This window comes from Rhinatrema bivittatum, chromosome 2 (assembly GCF_901001135.1).
Source record: "Rhinatrema bivittatum chromosome 2, aRhiBiv1.1, whole genome shotgun sequence".
Classification (NCBI taxonomy): domain Eukaryota; kingdom Metazoa; phylum Chordata; class Amphibia; order Gymnophiona; family Rhinatrematidae; genus Rhinatrema; species Rhinatrema bivittatum.
In genome coordinates, this window is record NC_042616.1 from 601,104,651 (window position 1) to 601,129,864 (window position 25,214).

Sequence of the window (25,214 nt, forward strand, 5' to 3'; positions counted from 1 at the left end):
GCTTGGATTTATCTGGTGTACAAAATGCAAATGCCAATCAAAATACAAGTCAGACTAAAGTCTGCCATGCAATTAATCTTGACTCACGATAAGTTACTGAATGCATAAGTTGCAGAACTATTATAACCTAACCATCCTTAAAAATGCTTATGAATATTCAAGTGCTCATCAGTCTCCCTTGTCACACAGACAGAGCTTTCTGGAGAATCAGTGAACAGCAGTTACAGAGTGAGAAAGACAGCCAGTCAGTGAAAGCACACCTCAAGATTGCATTTTTAAAGATATTTTAGGTAGTCTCATCCTAAAATGAAATGAGATTTAGTAATTTACTATCAACAGCAAAGGCCACTTAGTGTCATGCACACTAATGGAACAGTATTTTCAGCAAGCAAAAAAGAGACAGTCCATGTGATCATTCATAATCAAAAAACTGTGGAACAGACCTGCGAGATGGGGAAAGCTGGGGATGGGAAATTTCACCATCTGTGCCATGAGAAGCACGATACACACAGACTACTCCACCCTGTCAACATCTTCAAGTCAATTAAGCAGTCGGTTAACAGATCTGAGGCATATTTGTTTGGGAGAATGGGAGGGAAGGGTGAACAGCAATTACCAGACCAAACACAGGAAATTAATTTTATTTCAATATTCTTAGAAAGTCTTGGCATGATGGCTGGGGGAGGGGGGATATCACATGCATTTACTTCATGTTAATAACACTTTTTAAGCTACCTCTTAGAGCAAAAGGTAAGTTAAAAAAAATGTATAAAAAACCAAAGGAATCTGAAAAATATATTCACACCTGATGCACATTTTTCATAAATTTATACTGAAGTGGAAGAAACATTCTAAGACTATTTTGTTAAAGAGAATCAGAAGCATACACTGGTAGAGGTAAGCCTCACAGTGTTTTAAACACAGACTGCCTTCTCTTATCACCCACAACCAAGACAGCTTTGCACAGAAGAGTTAGCCTAGTACTCACTGTTCTTGTTCTTCACACTGGCGTCTGCACCACTTTTTAAAAGTTTTAACGCGCACTGCTTCTGGCCACGGTATGCCGCACAGTGCAATGGTGTATTTCCCATCTGGTCAGTACAGTTAATATCAGGTGGCTTAGGTCTCCTGAGCTGCATCCAACATAATATATAGAAGATGAATTGGCTACAAATCTAATATTCTATTTGAATATAGTTAAGTTGCAATATGCCAGAGGGAAAAAAAAAATAAAGTCATCTATGTTTATGAGAGCATTAAAACTAATTAGTTTAGCTCCTATACGACCCACTGGTTCATACCTAGGCTCAAAGAGCTGATGACAATTTCACCTCTTGTTTACTAGCCCTTGAAACCAAAGTCTAAAGAATAGTTCAATTCATAGATAAGGACGACAAACACACCAGACAGTGCCATTTCCACTTACAAGACCACCTTTTACTTCGATTTACAGGGATAGCAAGTCAAAATTGCTCACTTCTAATTTGTCATTAGAACATTTGTAAGTCAAACTATGGAAGCCTTCTAACACATTCTAAGCTGTCTGGTATGTAGAACAGTAACAATTCTAATCTTATTTATTCTGCATGTCCCATTTTTTTTTCCCCATTCAAAATGGTAATAACTGGCTCCTCTGCCAGGAATCCACAATTGTACCTGCCACATTCCAAACCTTTTAAATTTAAACAATCCCTCTTATGAAAGCTTCCATACATTAGAACTACTAAAAATGAAAGAACCATTCAATATGTGGATTCAGTATTTGTGGGAAATTTAAACAAGCTGAAAAGGATATGCTAGCTATTGCATAACTAGCATATCCCAGCATTCACCACTCCCACAAAACCAGTGCTATTGGCAGATGATATTTCAGTTAGTGGTGACCCCAACTCCTGCTATGCCTCCAATAAATCCTGCTTTTCTCCCTGCTCTGGCAGCACTGATGAGAGCAGCCAGCTGGACTCCCACTATGGTCCTGGCTCCTCCACCCAACATGTAGCATGCACGGCTGCTTCAGTAGGTTTGCGGATAGGCACAGCATCTCATGCATACAGACTAAGATGCACCCTCCCCAGCAGCAGCTCTGGCTAGAGTGAAGTTTGCCCAGAAATTCCCACTAAATGGCAATTCTAATCATATAGTTTATATACTGTATAAAGTCACATCACAAAAATCAAGATTTCACAACCTGCAGTGACTTTGCAAGATAAAAGATGTTTTACCCAGTCTATGATGGCTGCAATACAACAGGCAACTGTTCTCAGCCGTCCCCAAAAAGAGCATGAAATGTAAACTTGCACATTGTATAACAGAACAGTAAAAAGATGGTAACTAATACAACTGTCAACTCTGGTCAGCCAAAGTCAAAATACAATAAAATTAATTTGGCATCAGATATTCCTTCAGAAGTGCTTTCAGGGGGAAAAATAAAATCTCTATTTCTACATAGTGCAGAGTTTATTTGTATTTATATTCTACTTCTCAAAAAGCTCAGAGTGGATGATTGTGTTAATAGTTTTGATTCTGGACAAAAATGGATTCTTTGCAGGCTATGATTTTTACTTGACTAATGGATGAATGTACATGAGTTTGAGACTGCTGGGTTTTCAAAATTTAAGATGAAAGCAAAATTGAAATAATCCAACTTCAAGATTCCAGCTTAAAAGTACCAAAAATAAAGGTTTGATTGTTACCCATTTAGAGGGTTTGATTTTTTTTTTATACACAAAAGTTTGATATTTAAAAATACCCTGCTGCAGCTGCTTAATGCAATGTACATGAACAGTGTGCTCTCATATCGCATCGTTCACACGTTTGTCCCACTACAAAAGTAAAGGAACATGCATTTCAGTATTTAAAAAAAAGTTAAAATTTGCAACAGGAGTAGAAAGGAAGATGCTCTTATAAATGGCATTTTCTTAGGCTGCTACCGGTCTGGTTTTTTTTTTTTGTTTGTTTTTTTAAGTTTAGCAGATAGCAGCTGTAATGGTTTTTACCCATCTCAATTTATTCCAGCTAAGTAGATTGGAGATATTTAAGTAAAATGTTTTGTTCATATGAAGATGGCAAATGCTGTGAAATAAGCTAGATAAGATGCACTGGTTTCTTGCAAGGCATTAAATGTAGACCTTAAAAGGAAGTGATATCATAAGATCAGACTGCACTGCACTCTCAAGATTGAGAATTTGTATTTTACAGGATGCTGCACAGCTAGATGTTTAAGCCAAAGAAACCAAATTTGATATGGCTCAAAAAAGTAGCAAAGTCATTAAACCTTTATTTCTTTTTAAATTTGTTAAGTGGAATCTGGGGGGGGGGGGGGGGGGGCTGGACACAGAAGCCCTGGATTCCATGGGACTGAAAAGGCATCTGTCAGACTGTCCCTTGCTGGTCTCCTAGAGCAGGTGTGGACTTTGCTTTTCCAACAAATAGATGTCTTGAATACTGAACAACAAAGTTGAACAAGCTCCCATACTATGTGATTGACCAATGACCATGTGGTAGCTGGTGACTTCGTCATCTGATTTTGGTTTCCAAGTAGACAGACTGCTATAACATACATATATTTTGGGAAACTGCTTGTTTACAAATCAAGCCTATTTCTTCTTGTTTGTGAATAAAAGCCATAGCTTTTTGTTTTGACCAAACACTGCTTTGTTCTTTAATCACAGACTGAATAACTTTAAAAAGGACTAAAGGTTACTCTTGATGCTAGACAGTTTATGGAGCATAGCCTCTTGTGGAGACCAATTTTTTGGTTAGAAATACCTGAAATCAAGGCTGGTGAAAAACTGACCTCAGATTTTGTTAAAGAATTCAACCACCATGCCAGAGAATGGCCAAGAACACTGCATATCTTCATTTTATGCGGATGGCTCTATGGGCTGGTTTCACTGAAATTTCAGGACAGAGCTGCTCATGCCGATGCACAGGCGTAGCACAGACTGCTACGATATGGCCCCACATTTTCCTGAAGAAACTGGCAGAAATTTGATCTGAAAGTATTTCAGCAAGTTTGTGTACCTTTTGCAGAGGCAGGTACACTACCTCCTGTGGTATCCAGGGGACTATTATGAAGTCTATTATGTGACTAGACTACATATTGGATTTTTGGAAACTAATGATGAATCTTAAGGCTTGAAGGGAGTCCCTCATACAGAACATAAAGGAACAAGGTTCTTGAAAGGTATGGCTCGATGTGAACAAATAGAATAAATATGAAAGAACAAAGACATGGTTCTCTTAGCTGAATAGAGAACAATTGAGAAAATCTGAACACAGATGCCAAACAAACACACAAACGTTTATTGTTGGCAGGCTGAGCAAAAATTTGGGCGTTTATTTAGGACTTTTATATACCGACATTCATGTAGAAAATTTACATATCACATCGGTTTACAGTGAAAACACAAAAGTTGCAAATAGCATTACATAGAACAGGGTGACACGGAACTGGGAGTAAGGGATCAAAAACAAAGGTAAATAATGACAACTGAAAAAGTGTGAGCCATGTGAGGATTAGAATGACTTAACAATATCAAATCTAGAAAAAAAAAAAAGAAATAAAGACACAATGCTGAAAAGCCTAAAAGATAAACTAGTGAAGAATATGTCTGATTAAGAATATCCAGACGCCTCTGCTGTACTGGCCTGTCAGAGGTGAATGAACTTTGAGAGACTTTCTATCACAGATTCAAAGGATGCAGAAGATTTTGGGAAACTTGTAAGCTCTGCAAAGCCTATAATTACAGGCCAGGAAGGCATCAATGACAACATTTGCTTTACAATGCAGAGAAACTGAGTCTTGGATGCAAGCTTTTATCTTGCAGATGCTGGTTTCAATGACCTGAAACCAATGTGAAAAGGAGATCTTGTGAGGTGATAGTTTTGAATGAATCCTGGTGCCAAGAAGTGGAATCCAAGTCTAGCTCTATTCAAAACCCAGACTGCAATGTATTTACATAAACAAAGAAGAACAACAGAAGAAAAGAAGAATACAGTGCATCAAAGCCAGTATGATACAGGAACTTGTTTACAGTGGGAGGAGGAACAGGGTTAGAAGAATTCTTAGTTGAGGGAGGTCCTCACAAGCATTTCCTATACAGGATAGATTGTCATGACAACAGTATACGGTATTTTGTCTTTGGCCAGTTACGTCATTCATTCTGGAAGCTTCGAGAATGTTGTATTTTGATTATATAAGTCAGGGCAGGTCAGAGATTTACTGAGATGCAAGTTATTACAGATAGAGGGCAGTTATATTGCATCTCACAGGAACATTTGACTTTTAAGAAGCCAAATAAACTAAATTTGAAAACCTCTTGTGGATTTGAAATGTTCTTGTTGCCCTAAAGCTTTGAGTCCAGCAAAAATTATACACTAGTAAGATCAAATTTATATACTAAAGCAATGAGAATAAATATACAATAAGGCATTAAGGAAGTCAGAAAGTATATTCAGTCTAAACCAAGCCAGATGGCAGAGTCCATTCCGGGCATGAAAGGAACACAAATGACCTAGCAGAGAGGGAGCACGTACTTCCTTGTGAGTGTGAAGCAGTATCGATTAGTGTTCCGGGATGGATCTTCCTGATTTTGGGGGGGGGGGGGGGTGGGGGGGGGGGGGGGGGGGGTCGTCTGGATGAGGAAAGGCTTATTTGAAAAGTCAAGTTTTAAGGTTTTGTTTTTTTTTTTTTTTAAAGTTAGTGGGCATGATTCTAGCCGGAGATCTGGGGGAAGAGTGTTCCATTGAGAGGGACCAGCAGTGGATAGGGCACGTTTCCTTAGGGCGGTCTTAATTGGGGGAGCATAGAGAGAGCCTTTGTAGGCAGATCTTACAGGTCTGGAGGATTTGTGGAAACGAAGAGGTATTAGATTGTGCGTGGCTTTGTGAATCATAAGGACTTTGTAAAGAATTCTAAATTTAATTGGTAGCCAATGTAAGTTGCAAAGTATGGGTGTGATGTGCTCTCTTCTGTTGGTGTTGGTCAGGATCCTTGCGGTGGAGTTCTGTACCATCTGCAGAGGTCGGATTGTATTTGCTGGGAGACCTAGGAGGAAGAGAGAGTTACAGTAGTCTAGTTTTGAAAAAATGGATTGCAGCACTGTGCGGTAGTCATGGAAGTGGAGGAGCAGTCTTAGCTTTTTCAGAACCTGTAGTTTGAAGAAACAGTCCTTTGTTGTAGTGTTGACAAATTTTTTTAGGTTAAACCGATTGTCCAGAATTACGCCCAGGTCTCTGACATGCGGAGAGAAATTAAATTGGGAAGTGATTGATATGTTGGTTAGACAATTATTGTCTTGGGAGATAAGAATCTCCGTCTTATTGGTGCTAAGGACTAGGTTAAGGCTAGCGAGTAGGTTGTTGATTGCTCGGAGGCAATTGTTCCAGATATTGAGGGTTTTGGTTAGGGAGTCCTTGATGGGGATGAGTACCTGAACGTCGTCAGCGTAGATGTAGTGGGTTAGCTTAAGATTGGTAAGAAGCTGGCAGAGGGGGAAGGTAAATGTTGAGGGTTGGAGAGAGAGATGAACCTTGTGGGACACCCAGGGAGTAGCAGACTGAGTGAGATTCTTTGTTGTTTATTTTGACCTTCGAGCATCTGTTATTAAGGAATGACTTGAACCTTCTGTGTGCCGTACCAGAGATACCAATGTCAGAGGTGATCTAATATAATTGAGTGGTTCACTGTATCGAAAGCCGCAGAAAGATCTAGAAGAGCGAGAAGGTACGGTTGTCTTTTTTCTAGGCTGAGGATGATGGAGTCAGAGTGAGATTAGAAGGGATTCCGTATTTAGCAATTTGCGAAAACCGAATTGTGCTGGAGCAAGAATCTTGTGATCGTCCAGGTATTCTGAGAGTTGCTTGTTGACAATTTTTTCTAATAGTTTAGCGATGAGCGGTAAGTTGGCTATCGGGCGGAAGTTGGCTGGGTCTGCTGGTGACAGGTTTGGTTTTTTTTTTTTTTTAAGAAGTGGCTTGAGAATCGTGATCTTTAGAGCATCTGGTACTAGGCCTTGTGTGAGCGAGCAGTTAATGATTTCTGAAATCGGCTTGGCAATGATTTTTGGGATAGAGATGAGAAGATTTGACGGTATTGGGTCCGAGGGGTGAGAAGATGGCTTGAGCAGGATTTCAATCTCCAATGAACAAGTGGGCTCGAATGTTTCAAGTCTAGCGTTTTGCTGAATTGTGGAGTTGTAAGGGAAATAGGGTTGGTTATTGTTGGAAATAAGCGGCGCTACCAGGTTGGAGATTTTTTTTTCAAAGAATGTAGCTAATTCAGTAGCCTTAGTTAAAGCTTGGTCATCTGGAATAGTAGGTGGGGAAGATTTTGTAAGAGAAGAGACGTACGAGAACAGAGCTTTGGAATCAAAGATGAAGTGGTGAATTTTTTGTGCGAAGAAATCTTTGTTCGGAGGATTGTGTTCCTGTAACAGTGTATAGAATCTTTGAAGGCTGCTTGTGTCATTGTGGAAGGATTTTTCCGCCATCTGTGTTCTTTGCTTCTTAATTCTTGTTTAAGGGATTTCAATTCAGACGTGAACCAAGGTTTCCTGTTATTATTCGTGTGTAGTACTTTGGTGATTGTAGGGCAGGTGAGATCTGCTACTTTGTTGGTTATCTTGAACCATGAGGTGATGGCTGCATCTGCGAGATCAAGATTATCTAATTCTTTAGAGAGGTGGGAGCTGAGGTTGTCTAAAGTGCACAGTTTCTTGAATTGGATTGTGGATTTGTGAGATGGATGGGGAGTGGTTTTGATGAACTCTGGGGTCGTCATAATTAACTGGTGGTCTGACCATGGGATGGGTGTGCTAAAGGGTTTAGCAGTGGAGGAGAGGCCTTCATTTAGGAATATTAGATCCAGAGTGTGACCTGCTTTATGTGTTGGACTGTCTATGATCTGTTTGAAACCCAGGTATTTAAGTGAGGAGAGAAACATTTCGCAGTTGGGGGAATGGGGAGAAGAGTCAACGTGAAGGTTAAAGTCTCCCAGTATTATAGATAGGGCGGCGTAGTTAATATGTTTGGTGATTCGTTCAATAAGAGGGGAGGTGTCTGATTCTAGGAGCCCTGGGGGGGGGGGGCATAAGTAAGTCATAACTGAAGCTGGGTGGATTTAAAGACTGCAAATTCAAGATGTGCAGCTGCTTCTGAGTGTTGAAGTGAAAGTCTTAGATCTTTTTTTGCCATTAGGAGAAAATCTGAACACAGATGCCAAACATACAAACATTTATTGTTGGCAGGCTGAGCAAAAATTTGGCTTTTTTTTTTATAAGCAATTCAAATAAGTGCACTACAAGTCAGTACAAGGCAAATATTGGGGTCTCTTGTATATGTTATGTTTTGGCATGAGTGGGCAGAATGATTGCAGCCTATGGTGAATCAAATTTCCTGTAAGCCTTATGAAACTGAACATGCATGTAGGCATCTGGAGGTCTAGAAGGATTAGCCCATCAATCTCTAATTGAAAGAGGATAATGCCTAAAGAGTTCATCCTGAATTTTTCCTTCTGCAGGTGTTTGTCCATCTCTGAAGTCCAAGATGAAATAGACCATCTTTTCCTCTTGAATGAGGAAGCATGTGGAGTAGAATCTTAGAGTATTGGGGCAGGTTTTACCACATTTGCAGCAAAGGGGGTTGACTTGTTGCAGAACTGATTCCATGAGAACTGCTAGAGGAAGAACATATGAAATCTAATGGTATCCCTTTGTATGATCTTTAATTCTTAATAGTCTTATTAAAGACCATAGTGGGTGGCAGTGCTGAAGCTTCATCACTAGAAGGCTATTTAGCAAAAACTAGGATTGGATTTTGGATGGGGAGGTTAGGTTGTGCTGTGTCCCTAGCATGACAGCTTTGTTGGGGGTGAAACTGAAGAGTAGGTTGAATACTCCTTTGAATAATTGTTTCCTGTAGGGCCGAGAATGACTATTTAGATGGCCGATAGGGTGAAGGTATCTGTGGAGTCTAAAAGGATGGTTTAAGTTTCTGTAATGTTTACATATGTATATTGTACCACATAAAGATGAAGTTACATAAAAGAATTGACATACTGACTTCAATGGACCTTGATCTGACCCAAGCATCCTTGCTCTGACAGCAGTCAATTCATGTCACAGGAACCTGGCAGATCCCATAAAGCAATCTAACTTGTCTTCCTTACACCTTTCCCAGGGATAGCAATAGCTATCTGACAACCAAGCAAGTGTGTATTATGGACTTCCCCCCCCCCCCCCCCCAGGAAGTCGTCGAAACCTCTTAAGCCCCACTATACTAGTCACCTTGATCATGTCCTCTGCCAACAGATTTGGCACACTGGCAATCTGTTTTGAATCTTTGTTGCTTTCTAGGCATATCCCCTTATTTTATTTGAAAGGGTAAGCCATCCTTTATTTACTTGTTCCATCCCACTCGTGATTTTATAAGTTTCTATTGTGTCCCTTCTCAGCTGTCTTTACCAAGAGAGAAAAAAAAAAAAGCCCTAGCCTGCAAAGCCTCATAGGAAAGATGTTCCATCCACTATCATTTGTGTCACCTTCTGCACCTTTTCTAGTTTCACTATGTCTCTTGAAATGGGACAACCAGAATTGCAAATACTCAAGATATGTTGTACTATGGTTCGATACAGAAGCACTGATAGTCTCCATTCCTTTTCAGATTCTTAACATTCTATTTGCTTTTTTGACTGTTGCCACACACTGAGCAGAGGATTTCAACATATTGTCCACAAGGGACTCCAAGGTCCTTTTCCTGGATAGTGACACTTAATACAGAACCCAGCATGGCATATCTTTAGTTGGGATTAGTTTTCCCTATGTGCATCATTTTGAAGATGCAGAGCTGATTGAAAACCCAGCTGTCTGAAGAGTCTTTCACCATGTTATCTAGTAACTTTTTTTTCCCCCACAGGAATGCTAGAATAGTTAAGATTTTGCTTTTTTCAAAACTAATTCTACTATTACAGATTCATTAGGTTGTTACACATTTTGATGATCAGGACAAAGCTTGAAATTACTTCAGATCCAACTTCCTAGCGACCGGAAGTGTAGACAAGCACATTTGCAATACTCTAGTTTGGAGTTCCTATGGTACTCTAAACTGAACAGCTACTATTTGTTTTGAAGCTTGAATATATTTTAGGACACCAATTATATTCTGCTTCTTCCTGAAAAATGAAGGATGACAAACATGCTCTCTGGGGGGAGGATGTTCTTCTGGAAGGTTGTGCCAAGGTCCGGTGGAAGACTGGTGGAATCAGACTATGACATGGCCAACTTAAGATAAACCAGCAAAAATCTAAACCACCAGCGATATATAATTATAATGAAAATTTAAAAAAACCCAGAATGACTGTTGATCACTGTACCTAAACCAATCTTGTGAAAATTCCTTGTGTGAAATTTTTAAATTCTCAAATAAAATTCAAATTTTAAATGCCTACATGCTATGTGGATTGAAGATTTCCAAATATATGGGTGTTTTTTTTATATATTTAAGAACGTTATATGAAAATAATGTAATGAGAGATGAAGGTTTTCATGCCTACACGGTTTATATGAAACCTTCTCTATTACAATATTTTCATATAATGTTCTTAAATATGTAAAAAAACATTTGGAAATAATCTTCAATCCACATAACATGTAGGCATTTAAAATAATTGAGATATTGGAGAAAATTAAAAAAAAATTTCACAGAAGGAATTTTCACAAGATTGGTTTAGGTACAACTTTTAAGATAGCCTGTTATATTCAGCAGTTTGTTTTGGGTTTTTTTGGTTTTGTTTTTTTTTTTTTTTTAAACATGGACATCCTTAAGGTTTCTGCATAAGCCTTACCCCTGCTGAATAGTGTTTTTGCCTCCCTCTCAAGTGAAGTGAGGTTCAGCATGTAAATAATCACCAGACCCTCGTTTCAATGTACAGTTTGGACCAGAGAGGCATTTTAGAAAAAGAGGAAGCCACTAAGCCAGTCTTCAGATTAAAAAATTTTTTTTTTACAAAATTATAGCCAATTTCATTCTAACTAGTTTGTTTTTGCTTTAAAATATTTTGCTATTTCTCTGCTGTAGAATAAGTTTTGGGAGAAAGGAAAATTAGGTTCTTACCTTTGCTAATTTTCGTTCCTGTAGTACCATGGATCAGTCCAGACAGCTGGGTTATGCCTCCCCTCCAGCAGATGGAGTCAGAGAGAAAACTGAAACACCCCCTAGATATACTAGTGTGCCACCTGCGATCCATCAGTATATGAGATATCAAAGCAGAATACAGAATCCAAGCATCACAAATGCCACCCCCAAAATTTCCAAACTCAAACTGAGCATAGTGCATCGTAGAGGCCAGATCAAACAGTAACCTTCAGAAGAAACAGACAAACAAACATAACAGCAAGTGGTATGGCAACAAGCCACCAAAAACAACAATGGTAGAGCGAAGAAAACGCTGCAACTGTGGCGTAGAAATCTGAAAAAGAGAATAATAATAATAATAATAGACGAGCGGACTCCCAGAAAGAAACGGGCGGGCGTCTGGACTGATCCATGGTACTACAGGAACGAAAATTAGCAAAGGTAAGAACCTAATTTTCCTTTCTCTGTACGTACCAGGATCAGTCCAGACAGCTGGGATGTACCCAAGCCGCCTCAACTGGGGTGGGACCCTGAGAGTCCCGCTCGAATCACACTGCTGCCAAACGACTGTTTGGACGGACCCCGGACATCCAAGCGATAATGCCTGGCAAACATATGCCGAGATGTCCAAGTGGCCGCCCTACATATCTCCTGGGAAGAGACCAATCGATTCTCCGCCCACGAAGTCGCCTGAGCACGCAACGAATGAGCCTTAAGCCCATCCGGAACAGATTTACCACAGCCAATGTATGTGGATGCAATGGCCCCCTTCAACCACCGTGCAATCGTAGCCTTAGATGCCTGAAGCCCCTTCTTGGACCCATGCCACAACACGAAGAGATGATCAGACTTTCGAAAATCGTTGGTAACCTCCAAATATCGCAGGAGAATTCGCCGGACGTCCAGACGTCTCAAGTCCTTACCTTGAGAAGACCTCAAATCCTCCGCCGAAAAGGAGGGTAGCTCAACCGTCTGGTTGACATGAAACGCCGAGACCACCTTAGGTAGAAAGGACGGTACGGTTCGTAAGGAAACACCCGAATCAGAAATACGCAAGAACGGTTCTCTGCAAGAAAGAGCCTGAAGCTCCGACGCTCTCCGCGCCGAGGAAATAGCCACAAGAAAAACCGTCTTGAGGGTCAGATCCTTCAACGAAGCCGACTGTAGCGGTTCAAACGGAGCCCCACACAAACCACGTAGTACCAAATTCAAGTTCCAAGAAGGACAGGGAAGCCGAAGAGGAGGACGCAAGTTCCTAACTCCCCGCAAGAACCGAGCTACATCTGGATGACACGCAAGGGAAGACCCGTCCAGCTGACCTCTCAAGCATCCCAGAGCCGCCACCTGGACACGCAGCGAATTATACGCCAACCCTTTTGTCAGGCCCTCCTGCAAGAACATGAGGATCTGAGGAACCGTCGAACGCTTAGGCGAGATACCCAAACCGGCGCACCAAGCATGGAAGACCTTCCAAACCCTAGCGTAAGTGAGAGTAGTAGAAGACCGACGCGCTCGAAGCAGGGTAGACACCACCGCGTCCGAGTAACCTCTTTTCCTCAACTGTTTCCGCTCATAAGCCAGGCCGCCAGACAAAAGCGATCCGCCAGTTCGAAAACTACCGGACCCTGACTCAGTAGGTTGGGAAGATGACCTAACCGTAGAGGGCCGTCCACCGCCAGGTTGACGAGATCCGCGAACCACGGGCGACGTGGCCATTCCGGAGCCACGAGAACCACCGGACCTTGATGGGACTATGCGGCGTAACACCTTCCCCACCAGGGGCCAGGGTGGAAAGACGTACAGAAGGATGTGACGGGGCCACGGCAGTACCAGCGCATCCACGCCCTCCGACGCGTGCTCTCTTCTGCGACTGAAAAACCGCGCCGCCTTCGCATTCGCCCGAGTCGCCATGAGATCGAGGCGCGGAATCCCCCACCGCCGAACGATGAGCCTCATTGCCTCCGGCGAAAGCTCCCATTCGCCGGGATCCAGATGCCGACGACTGAGGTAGTCCGCCTGCACGTTGTCTACGCCGGCAATGTGGGAGGCCGCTAGACGCAACAGGTGGCGTTCCGCCCAGGCCATCAGCAGTGCGGCCTCTATGGCTACCGCACGACTTTGTGCCGCCTTGTCGATTTATGTACGCCACTGTAGTCGCGTTGTCCGACAGAATTTGTACCGCCCGGCCGCCTACCATGGGAAGGAGGCGACGCAAGGCGAGACGCACCGCCCTGGTTTCCAAGCGGTTGATGGACCAAGTGGACTGGCGTGCTGTCCAGGCGCCCTGAACAGCTCGGGATTGGCAGACCGCCCCCCAACCAGACAGACTGGCATCCGTAGTCACCACCAGCCACGATGGGGGTTCTAGGGTCACTCCTTGGAGCAGGTTGTTCGGATTGAGCCACCAGGCGAAACTGGAGCGGGCCTCCTCCAGTAGAGGGAGTTCCAAACCGAAATCCTCTGATCTGGGATCCCATCGAGAAAGCAGAGATCTCTGTAAGGGCCGCATATGCGCGAAGGCCCATTGTACCATCTCCATAGTAGATACCATATGACCAATAAGCTGTAAATGATCCCACACCGTGGGAGATGGGAGATCCAGCAAACGTCGGACCAAGGCCATGAGATTGAACATGCGCTGATGAGGAAGAAAAACCTTGCCCACCGAGGTATCGAAGCGCGCGCCCAAAAACTCCAGTTGTTGTGTCGGTTCGAGTCTGCTTTTCGCGAAGTTGACTACCCAACCCAACGACTGAAGTTGGCTCACTACCAGGGAAACTGCTCGTTTGCAAGCCGCATGCGACTTCGCTCTGATGAGCCAATCGTCGAGGTAAGGGTGCACAAGTACCCCCTGCCGACGAAGAGAAGCCGCGACCACGACGAGCACCTTGGTGAACACGCGCGGCGCGGTGGCCAGACCGAAAGGGAGGGCACAGAACTGGTAGTGGGACCCTAGCACCATGAAGCGTAGAAACCGTTGATGACGCTCTCGGATACCTATATGGAGATAAGCCTCCGTCAGGTCCAAAGAAGCCAAATATTCTCCCTTGTGGACGGCCGCAATAACAGACCGTAGAGTCTCCATCCGAAAGCGAGGCACTCGCAGGGCCTTGTTTACCCCTTTGAGATCCAGGATCGGTCGAAAGGTACCCTCCTTTTTGGGAACCAGAAAATAAATGGAATACCGACCTGTCCGCAGCTGGTCCGGCGGTACCGGAGTCACCGCCCCCAGAGCCTGTAAGTGATCGAGCGTTTGGGCTATAGCCAGCCTCTTTTCCAGCGGACCGCACGGCAACACCAGAAAAAGATCCCGGAGGGGCCGCACAAAATCCAACTCGTAGCCGTACCGGACCACGTCGAGGACCCATTGATCCGAAGTTATCTTGACCCATTCCTCCCAAAACCGGGACAGCCGGCCCCCGATAACGGGAACGGAGGAATGGGCCTGCGCACCTTCATTGCGCTGGCTTAATGGCAGCAAAGCTTTGTGAGGAGCCTCCACGTTGAGGCCTCCTGCCCCGAAAGGAAGGAGACCAAGACTGGGTTCTCGTAGCCTGTTGTCTCTGGGAAAAAGTACCACCTCGTCCCGCACGAAAACGCCGTTGACCCCGAAAGCGAGTCCTAGCATTGCCAAACGTCCGCGGTTGACGCGGCTTATCCTCCGGCAACTTATACACCTTGTTGTCGCCCAGGTCCTTAATAAGCTGATCCAGCTCCTCCCCAAAAAGCAACTTGCCCTTAAAAGGAAAGGAACCTAATCTCGCCTTTGAGGTGGCATCCGCCGACCAACGACGGAGCCACAGCAACCTCCGAGCCGAAACAGCCGAGGACATGATGCGGGCCGAAGTGCGCAATAAATCATATAAAGCATCCGCGGTATAAGCGACCGCAGCCTCCACACAATTGGCCTGCTCAGCCTCCCCCGGAGGAAGCTCCTGCGTGGTCAGCAACTGCTGGACCCAACGCAGGTTGGCCCTCTGTACGAGGCTGCTGCACGCCGCTGCCCTGACACCAAGGGCCGCCACATCAAAAATACGCTTCAGTAAGATCTCCAGCTTACGATCCTGGAGATCTTTCAAAGCTATCCCACCCGTAACAGGGATAGTAGTATGTTTAACCACTGCCGTAACCACCGAATCCACCGCCGGTGTCTTTAGGAGTTCCAAAGAATCCTTAGGTAAAGGATATAGCTTTTCCATAGCCCGAGTGACCCTCAGAGAAGACTCAGGCAGCTCCCACTCCTTTGAAACTATTTGTAAAACCTTATGATGGAACGGGAAAGTTTGAGGGGGGGGCCTTAAGCCCCGCCATAGCGATATCCCCCATCGAGGTGTCAGCGTCCTGGGGGGGCGCCGTGAGCTCAAGCTCCTGGAGGACGTGAAGAATAAGGGAGCTTAATTCCTCCTTGCCGAATAAACGCAGGACCTGGGGGTCATCCCCCTCCACAGGCAACTGTTCGTCTGCCGCAAGCAAGTCCGGCGGATCCAGAGGAGCCAAAGCAGGATCCGCGGTCCCCGTGTCCTCAAGCACTCCCCGTGGGCGGGGAACACTGGCCCCTGCGGACCCCACGCCCATCGGCTTTCCCTGGGGCAAGGAAGGTTTAGGAACCTTAGGGGGAGAAGGGACCTCTGCCTCCCAACCGGCTTCAGCCTGCAAAAAGGCTTTGTGCATAAGAAGCACAAAATCAGAAGAAAAAGGAACCGACCTTTTTAAATTTTTTTGAAAGGATCCCGAGGGAGGAGGGGCCTGAGGGCTATCCAGATCGGCCGAGAACCGCGCCTTTCGCTCGCCAGGAGAGGGGGGGAGGGACGCATCATCTCCCGCAGCCTCCGGGTCCGACTGCCGCGTGGCCAAAATGGCCGCCGCACTGCTCCCCGAGGGAGGAGGGGCCGGAAAACGGCTCGCAGAAGCGCCGCGATGCCGCGGCGAAGAAGGCAGCCCCGAATCGCTGCGGGCAGCGCACGGCCCCCGGGAGGGTCCCTCGTCCCCGGGAAGACATCGGGGACAAAGGCCCTCCCGCGAGAGTCGCGCCCCCGTACCAGCACAGGCCACACAGGCCGAAGATCGAGGCATCGCAGGACCACGAGCAGAGAAGGAAAAAAAAATGGCGCCAAAACTGAGGTGAGTAACTTCTCACCCGCACAGCTCGTCGGGTGGCTGAACCACCCCCTCCGGGGTCCGAAGAGGCTCTGGCAGGCCGGGGTATAGCAAATCCAATTCCCTGCCAAATCTACTTTTACTTTTTTTTTTTTTTTTTTTTTTTTTAAATTGAGAACCCCCTTCAGGGTCGGGATCCCTGGAATTGGGGGGGGGAGGGTGACCGGCCCACCGGTAATCTCTCCCCCTGCCTCAAGGACTAACCCGGGAACTGTCACAGGGCAGAGCCCTATGTGCCTGCCCCACACTGAGCTGAAACCGCGCTGCCAGAAAAAACAGCAACACGAACAGACAGGATAGAGAACAGAAAGATACCAAATGATCTTGTCCCTCTATCAAGAATTCCCCTTTTTTTTTTTTTCTACAGTACCAACAAACTGACCAGACCAGGACCGCAGATTATGCCTCTCAATCTGCTGGAGTCAGAGAATATACTGATGGATCGCAGGTGGCACACTAGTATATCTAGGGGGTGTTTCAGTTTTCTCTCTGACTCCATCTGCTGGAGGGGAGGCATAACCCAGCTGTCTGGACTGATCCTGGTACGTACAGGGAACAAAATTTCCTGTATTAACCATGTAAATGTATGACAAAAACCACTTATTTTAAGTACTCTAACCCTAAATAAAGCTCTCTCAATTCTAAGTTTCCTGATCCAACATGGGCTCTATTTACTGTTTGGGATCTTGCCAGGTACTTGTGACCTAGATTGCACTGTTGTAGACAGGACACTGGGCTTTATGGACCCCTGTTCTGAGCCAGTATGGCAATTATGTTTTTATGAATCCGTAGCCCAGTATGCAGTGCATAAGGATGATTGTTTCTTTAGTTTATGGCTTTAGAAATTGTTTTTTTGTAATAAGTTTTTTCATTTGGAATCCCTCCTTGCTTTCCTCATTTAATTGTGGACTGGATAGGAAATGCAAAGGAGATGTTTCTCAGCATTGATATGATGGTAAATTGACTTTTTGTAGGCTCATTCCACACTTTTTGATTAAATTCTTTAACACACCTCTTGTACATGGTGATCCTCCACTTTTGGGTGCCGAGTGTTGTACTTTAATATTTCTAGATGTCAATTTGGGTACCACTAGATGGTGCACAGAAAGGGGACAGCCAGGAATATTCTCCTTCCTGTCAGGCCATCTCACAGGACAGAAGGGGTTCAGAATCCACCCCTCAGGGGTTGAGAGGGAAAGGCAGAGGTTTTACAAGTAATAAATTAGATATCACATAGGTAAAGTATGGTTTCAGTAATCTTTAAAAATGTGGTCTATTAAAATCAGTTAACCAAAACATGCATGTTAAACAAGTAATCCTATTTTTCCTTAGTTACAGGTAAGTGTAAGAACCACCAGTTGGGATCGCAGGTGGCAGACCAGTATATCTAGGGGGTGCTTTTCAGCTTCTCTGACGCCATCTGCTGGAGGGGAGGCATAACCCAGCAGTCTGGACTGATCCTGGTACGTACAGGGAACAAGTATTTCCTCAGGTAAGTATATTTTTCTTTTCCTAATGTCAATAAAATGTTAACAGAAAGCTCATACTTTCCTAAGACCAAGGTAGTTCATATCAATGAAAATATATATAAGATAGAAGATAATCTAACACAGGGCCTCTTCGGCTGCAGCCCAGAGGCCCTGAGTATGCAGGCTGTCCATGTGGGGCCCCCCCCCCCCACCCCTGAGGAGAGGCATCAGTGGTGAGGGTCATCTGGGGCAGCGCAGGCTGAAAAGGAAGCCCAGCTTCCAAACTGGGAAGGGCTTCCCACCAGGTCAGGGAGAGACTGAGGGGGTCCGTGACTGTAACCAGAACCTCCAGATCCTGAGATGCCTGCCACCACTGGGACCGCAAGGCCCACTGAGCGTTCCTCATGTGGAGGTGGGCAAAGGGGGGTCACGAGGACTGAGGCCACCATGTGGCCCAGCAGGTGAGCCTGCACTCCTGCTGTTGCGAACAAAAGTGGCCAGAGAGGAGAGGGTGAGCATCTGGTCTTGGGCAGGAAAGCTTTTGCTTGTGCCATATCCAACCTGGCGCATTTGAAGTCTAGTTGTGGAGACAGATGAGATTTGTGGAAGTTTATGACAATTCCCAGCATCTGCAGGTTCTGAACAGTCAAAGCCTGTGCTTGCAAGGCCCCAGGGTAGGTATCTCTCCAAATCAGCCAATCGTCCAGGTATGGAAAGACATGGACCAAGTAACATGAGGTAGGCAGCCACCACCGCCACATATTTGGTGAAGATGTGTGGGGCTGATGCCAGCCCAAAAGGGCAGCACTTTGTACTGACAATGTGCCATCCCTACCAGGAAGAGGAGGTACTTCCTGTGGTTGGGGACAATTGCAATATGGGCATAAGCCTCCTTTAAGTCGAGGGAGAAAAGCCAGTCTCCTCTTCAGGAGCAAGATCAGTGTGCCCAGAGACACCATTTTTTATTTTTCTCTTATAAGAAACCTATTTAATGCCCTGAGGATAGAGAATAGGGAGCAAGCTGCCGGTCCTCTTCAGAATGAGGAAGTACCTCTAGTAGAAGCCGTGGCCCCGCTGCTCGTGGGAGGGATTGGTTCTACTGCACCCACTGCTAGAACAGCAGAAAGCAGTGATTGAAGGATAACGATGGGCGGACGAACCCCATGATGGACACAGGGGTGTGATTTATGGGAGCCTGCTGAAGTTTAGGTGGAAGCCCTGGTGGACAATGGAAAGGACCCAACTGTCCAAAGTGATCGCTTCTCAATGGCAAGCAATGCAAAGGAGCCTGCCATCTCGGGATGCTAAGGTAGCACAGCGCCCTGCACCAGAGTCTGTAGGGAACGCATCAGGCTAACGGGAGCACTGGAGGATGGGGCCTCTGGCACTTCAATGGAGGATCGATCACCACCAATGTTACTTCAGAACTGGAACAGTATTGAGTGACCAGTGGCGATGTTTTCTGGTCTTCTGGTGCTCGGCCTGGTCTTTCCCTGGCACCAAGAATGTCTATGACCCCGAGATCTGCAGGAGGGGCGAGATCACCGAGGATTGACCTCCTTCTCCCCAATCCTTCGGGGTGCTGGATAGTGGGATCGCTAGAGGAAGAGACAGATGGTTTACCACGATCCTTGGGTGTCAAAGAGACTGAAGCAGAAGTGGAAGATTGCAGTGTCCCAAAGAACTTCTCCATTTTATCAAGGTGCGCTCGACACCCTTTGGTCACAAACAGCACCTGCAGATGTTGTGCGAGGCCCCCAGGCAGAGGATACAGACCTCGTGCTGATCCATAATGGACATGGTCCACAGGCACTGGAGGCACCATTGAAAACTAGGCCAGCATGTGGTCAATGGCAGACTGGCACCATGGAGCAGGGGTCGGGGAATAGACCATGAAGAATAACAGAAACTGAAAAACAAGGGTACCTACCGGAATGGAGGGAAGAGACTGAAGGGGGACCCGACCCAGAAAAAAAAACCCTCGAAAAATTTGAACACAATTTCAGGGAGTTGGAGCTCCACAACCGCAAGGCTACTGCACCACAGAAAAGAGACTGAAGGGGGACCTCGTGTGGACAGCAGCAGGCTGGGCATGCTCAGTCTGCCAGTCAAAGTTTCTAGAAAAACTGAAAAAAAGTTTCCCGTGCCAGGCTCCACCAAATGATGTCACCCACGTGAGGACTACCATCTTGCTTGTCCTAGGAGAAAATAAGATTACTATACAGGAAAGTTAAAATTTGCACTTCACATTTTCAATACTCACCATTTCTGTAAGTTTTGCAGTTTCTCCTTCTCTCGCTGCCCCTAAAAGCGATTCTTCAAGCTTCCTTTCCTGAGTCCTTTCTGCAGCTGGAAGACACGAACATTTTTACCACCCTTTTCATTTCTAAAAGCTAGCTAATTAAATAAATGTGGTTGATACAGGTTATTTTTAACTTTGAAGCAGTATGATTTTAGAATACAGAAAGTAAAGTGTAAAATTGTTTACCTGTTGTAAAAACACCCTGAAACAGGACAAACAGCTGCAGCACCCTATTAAGTAAACTAAAAGCTTATGTAAAAAAATAAAGTTACGTTTTTGAAAATTTTTCCCCCAAATAGAATGGGCACATTCTGTTGTACAATAATGTAGTGTAATGTTCCAACATTCTATATTGCTATTGGTCAGGAAGCCAATGCTTTGGGCTTTCATTGGTTATACAGTACTAACTCCAGAACAGAATGTGTCAAATCTCAGTTTTGGCTGGGCATACAAAGGAGCCAGATCTGTGCCAAGACTAACTCACTTCTACAAATCCTTACAGTTACAACCTAAACTGAAACTCCCCAGGCACTAAGTAGTACAGTGAAGCTTGTCTAAGTTAGCATTAACCTTATGAATCCCTTGTTAATTTTACTTGTTGCTGTTTGCAAGTTAAATGTTTTCTTCATTCTTGTGGTATTTGTAAACCCTTTAGTTTGTTAGCTCTGTCCTATGTCAGATTGACAAACTCAGCATTTTTGTTTTTGCATTTGGTCTGTAGGTGACCCTTAGGATGTGTGGGATCCCAGTTTCCCTAGAAACCAGAAGATGACTTTCAAGCAGGGTATGTCTTCAGAGAAAAGCAAGAAGCAATCGCTGGTGGGAACGTGCCACGTAGGGGCCCATAGGCAGGCCTGACAGTGCTTGGTAGAACCCTCCAAGCATCCACAGTGTAAATGCTAAGACATTACACATTGACAGTCAGAATGACCAAGCTACCAAGTTCCAGGAAGACTTTGGCTAGTCCTGATTTTGAACTTATATCCCAAACTAGTATGGTATTTGTAGTCTTATATGGAAGCTCCCATGGAGGCCTCCATATAAGAGCAGCACTTCCTGTGCTCCACGGAAGCCCGCGTAAAATTAAAAATTAGAAGTAATTTACTGTGGCATGGTTATTCTACCCACCAGGGAGAAGGGCGAAATATGCAACTAGATTTCCCTTCACATAGCTGGCACCCTGTGGCTTTTTTTTTTTTTTTTAATTAAAAAAAAAATTCCTTGAAGAAAAAAAAAAGTGAAGCAACAACTGGATAGAGGAATTCTTCATCCCTACCAGAGACAGACAACCCACCAGATGAGGGCGGGGGGGGGGGGGGGGGGGGGAAGGTAGGGAAAGAGGGCAGCAGCTCCACTGGCTACCTAATCCTTCCTGATATTATAGATTAAGACAAAAAGGAGCCTATGACACCCCTTCATTATATTCCACCAGGAAGAACTTAAATGAAACTTCCTGGGAGCAGTTTACCTCCAAACTCTTAGGCAGCAGGATTCAGCACCTCTGCCATCTGATGGAGAAATACAGAGGTGCTGCAGGCACTTCTAGTGCCCTATAAGGGGGTGGTGTCATCAGCAAATCAGAGTGTCTATATCTGCTGGCAGGGGTGCTAAACCCAAGCATCCTGGACTGATCTGACTGGAAGATAAGGAACGGCTTATCCAGCTAAAGGTTTAGCCAGATAAATGCTGGATATTCAAGTCAGCATTTAGACCAACAACTCACAAGTTACCTGTTAAATGCTTTTGAATACTGGCCTCTTCATTCTGCTGCCTGAATTCTAACATCTTTATTATGCACTATTTTTGTTTTGGATCCAGAGGAAAAAAAAAAGTGTTGGTGCTACCATAACCTTAAAGTTTAAAAAAGTGTGTTTCTCTTCTAGTTCTTCCTTTTAAATGTGCTATGGATGGTACCAAATATTGGAATATAATTATATAAAAGTTACTTTTGATTACCAGTGTAATTAAAATGCAAAACACTTGTATAGAACAGTTTTGTCAATGACAATTTTAGCTCTCATTGGTTTGTTTTTAAAGGGCATTTCAGGTTCTCTAAAGATTGATTGTAGTTCTTACATTTCATAAACTGATTTCTGTAGTTCATTTGTGTTATGTAATGTAGCTTGTACCTCAGCAAAAAAAAAAAAAAAAAGAGTTTATAAATGAAAAGTGATTCAATGGAATTCCAGGACTGACTAAATTTTCATTCTCTAAAGATATTAAACCGTAAGAAACATCCTTGTCTTAATATATTTCTGTTTTGTAAGTTTCTTTTCATAATATTCAATAGAAGTGCATTATTGTATAAGCTTTGGATAGTATTTGTTAAGCATTGACTAACATCTCTTCTCAGAGATCTGCCACAATATGTTAGTCAACCCCACTGAATGATTTTTTTTTAACCTGTGTTTCCAGATTAAATACTCTATTTTTAAAAAATTGTATGAAGAACAGACATCCATTTACAAGCATCCTCATCTAAAAGCAGTTTGTTCTTTTAAATAAAACATCTGAGATTGCTGTGAATCTTCTGTATAGTTTATTAAATACAGGTTACAAGACACCTCTATATAGTTTTCACAGCAATTGTGATCTCCTTTTTAAATAAATAATCTAGCCATCTTCCATGGCATTTTATATTGGTTCCTGCAAACAGCCAATGCAGTAATCAGAGATAAATTTCTCTGCGTTTTCAGAGTTCCATATTTACGCCATCTAATCCAGTGGCCTTTCTATTTATATGTTTTCAGTAACACATCTAATTTCTTCCATACTTGGTAAATCTATCTCCATCTGCAGCATGTGTGGATTAACACAGCCTTTGCTGTGGTTTTTGTGGATTTGATTCTAAAGCAGTGTGTTCTTGATTTGAGTGATAGATATATTGAATATTGTGGATTATGCCATTTGTTCATAGTGTTAATCCACTGATCCTCCCTTATTACATGCATCTGTGCTCCAAGTACAGATGGGGGAAGAATGGGGAATTAATTCTCATGACACTTTAAAAAAAAAAAAAGTAAAAGTTTTGAACTGAATTCTAATCACACAACTGGGTTTCAAGTCTATGCCCAAAGTTTAGCTCCCCTTTAGCTTTAGTCAGCCTCCAAACCTACAGCAAAACTTACTTTTAAGAATTAGGCACTGCACCTTTACTTCCAATTAAAAAGATATACATATTTAAAGACATCCTTGTAACAAGGAATGAAAGCCCTTGAAAAAGGTAGAGGAGAAAGAAAAAATACCTTCTAGCATGTTTCTTATTTCTTTGTCCTTGGTAACATCTTTTGCAGTCTGCCCACCTCCATTAATAACAGCCGTGTCAGCACCATACTGCAACAGCAACACTACCAGCTCCTGGGGTGGGGAAAAGAGTCAGTTATAACAGTCCCTTCTGCAAGTCTTTACTGAGCTGGGTTGGTGCTGTAAAGACTACCTTCACCCACACATTACGGTTAATTCATTCTGCTGTTTATAGAGAGCCTGGATGCAGGTAAGCTTGCGGCCTCTGGCAGCACTCTGAAGTGAATAGAAAACTGGTCTGTTTTGCTGTGATGTCTAAGAGTGAGGACTTCCTGTCTAGTAATAAAAGATGTAGGTACTATGCATGCTACCTTGTGAGCCCCTCAGTCTTTCAGAGCTTAAGCTTTAGCAAGGCAGATTACTCTGCAGGGAGTCATTAATGATTCATTCATTCTGCTGTCTACAGAGGACTCTGGTTACAGGTAAGCACATTTGCTTTCTCCATTAACAAGAAGGCATGAGTTAGCCATAAACATTGGGATATCCCAAGCTGAGAATTGTACAATGGAAGCACTTAAAAGCAACCTAGCCCTATGAGCTGGAGAGTGGACTACTGGGAGAATAGGCTGCACAAAACCAAATGTCTAAAGTTACTATATCTTCAAAACATGCTGTCCAAAATAGGACTTGGCAATATGACAAGACAACCAAGTAGTTGCATGTAATTGTCTTCAACAGAAGTGACTTGGATGAGCCACTTAGGTCACCAAGACCTGATAAGCCTTAAGAGTCTGTAATCCAGCCAGTGTGCGCGCTATGCACTCTGCTACTCAACCGGACAGATTCATTTCGAGACTGCCATTTCCAATCTACTGGTATCAAAGGAGAAACTTGGCTGAGGTTGAGTCCTCCATGTAAAACCCAGGCTCTTACAAAAGAGCCAAGCATCTGATCTCCTTTGGATGCATGTGGTCTTGAAAATATAGGTAACAGCTTGATTAAATTGAAATGCAGATACCACTTTTGGAAGGACAGGGTGAGTTCACAGAACCAATGCAAAAAAAAAAAAAAAAATTTGCAGGTATGGTAAACAAGAAAATCAGAGACTGTAGTTCACTTACTCTTCTAGCTGAAGTGATGGCCACAAGCAAAATTTCCAGGTGAGAAACTTCAAATCAGACTTGAGGTTCAAAAGGAGCCTTCATGAGTTGAGCTAGGACCACACCAAATTCCAAAAGCACAGGAGGTTTACTGACCAGAGGTTTGGCGCACAATCTTTTAATGCATTTCGATACCTGGAGTGGAGAGAGGTCGAAGCCCCTTCTATCTGCTGGTGAAATGCCAGAGAAACTGACTGAAGGAGTGCTAAGGTCCGTCAAGAAGCACAATAGATACTGAAGCAATTCCTTCAAGCCACAGGAGGCGGCTGGCTGGCCATACACCAAGTCAAGGACGTCTTCCATTTGAAACCATATAATGGTCTGGTCGAAGGTTTCTGGCAGAAACCAGAACAGCCACCACCAATCTGGGAAGGAGCAAAGGGGGAGGGAACTACTGCATGTTCAATATCCTTGCAGTGAGGGCCAGTGCTGGCAGGTTCAGATACTTTGCCTCCCTCCTGTGAAATAAGTGTCAGGCATTCCAGAATTAACTGGAGACCAGAGACTAAACTGACAGAAAAGATATGGATGCCATACTTGCTTTGGCCAGACTAGTGCTATGAGGATTATCCTTCCCCTAAAGGGCCTTCTGGACAGTTCTGGAGATGAGAGAAAACGATGGGAATAGATTCCAATCTAGCACAAAAACTAGATAGCCAACCTGCAGCTACTGATACATGGAGCAGAACTTTGATCTTTGTTATCTAAAGTAAACAGGTTGATCACCAGCTTTCCCCAGTGATTGAACAA

At 44.1% G+C, this 25,214-nt stretch overlaps 1 protein-coding gene across 1 annotated transcript in view; it reads right to left on the minus strand.

The window, feature by feature from the left end:
• The window catches only part of OSBPL1A (oxysterol binding protein like 1A), a 546,359-nt gene that overhangs the window by 478,681 nt on the left and 42,464 nt on the right, over positions 1 to 25,214 (minus strand). Inside the window, exons 5-7 of the mRNA XM_029591150.1 lie at positions 23,307 to 23,418; positions 20,023 to 20,108; positions 989 to 1,133 (exon numbers count right to left, since the gene is read on the minus strand). Coding sequence (XP_029447010.1) covers positions 989 to 1,133; positions 20,023 to 20,108; positions 23,307 to 23,418 — 343 coding nt within the window. The remainder of the gene's footprint in view (positions 1 to 988; positions 1,134 to 20,022; positions 20,109 to 23,306; positions 23,419 to 25,214) is intronic.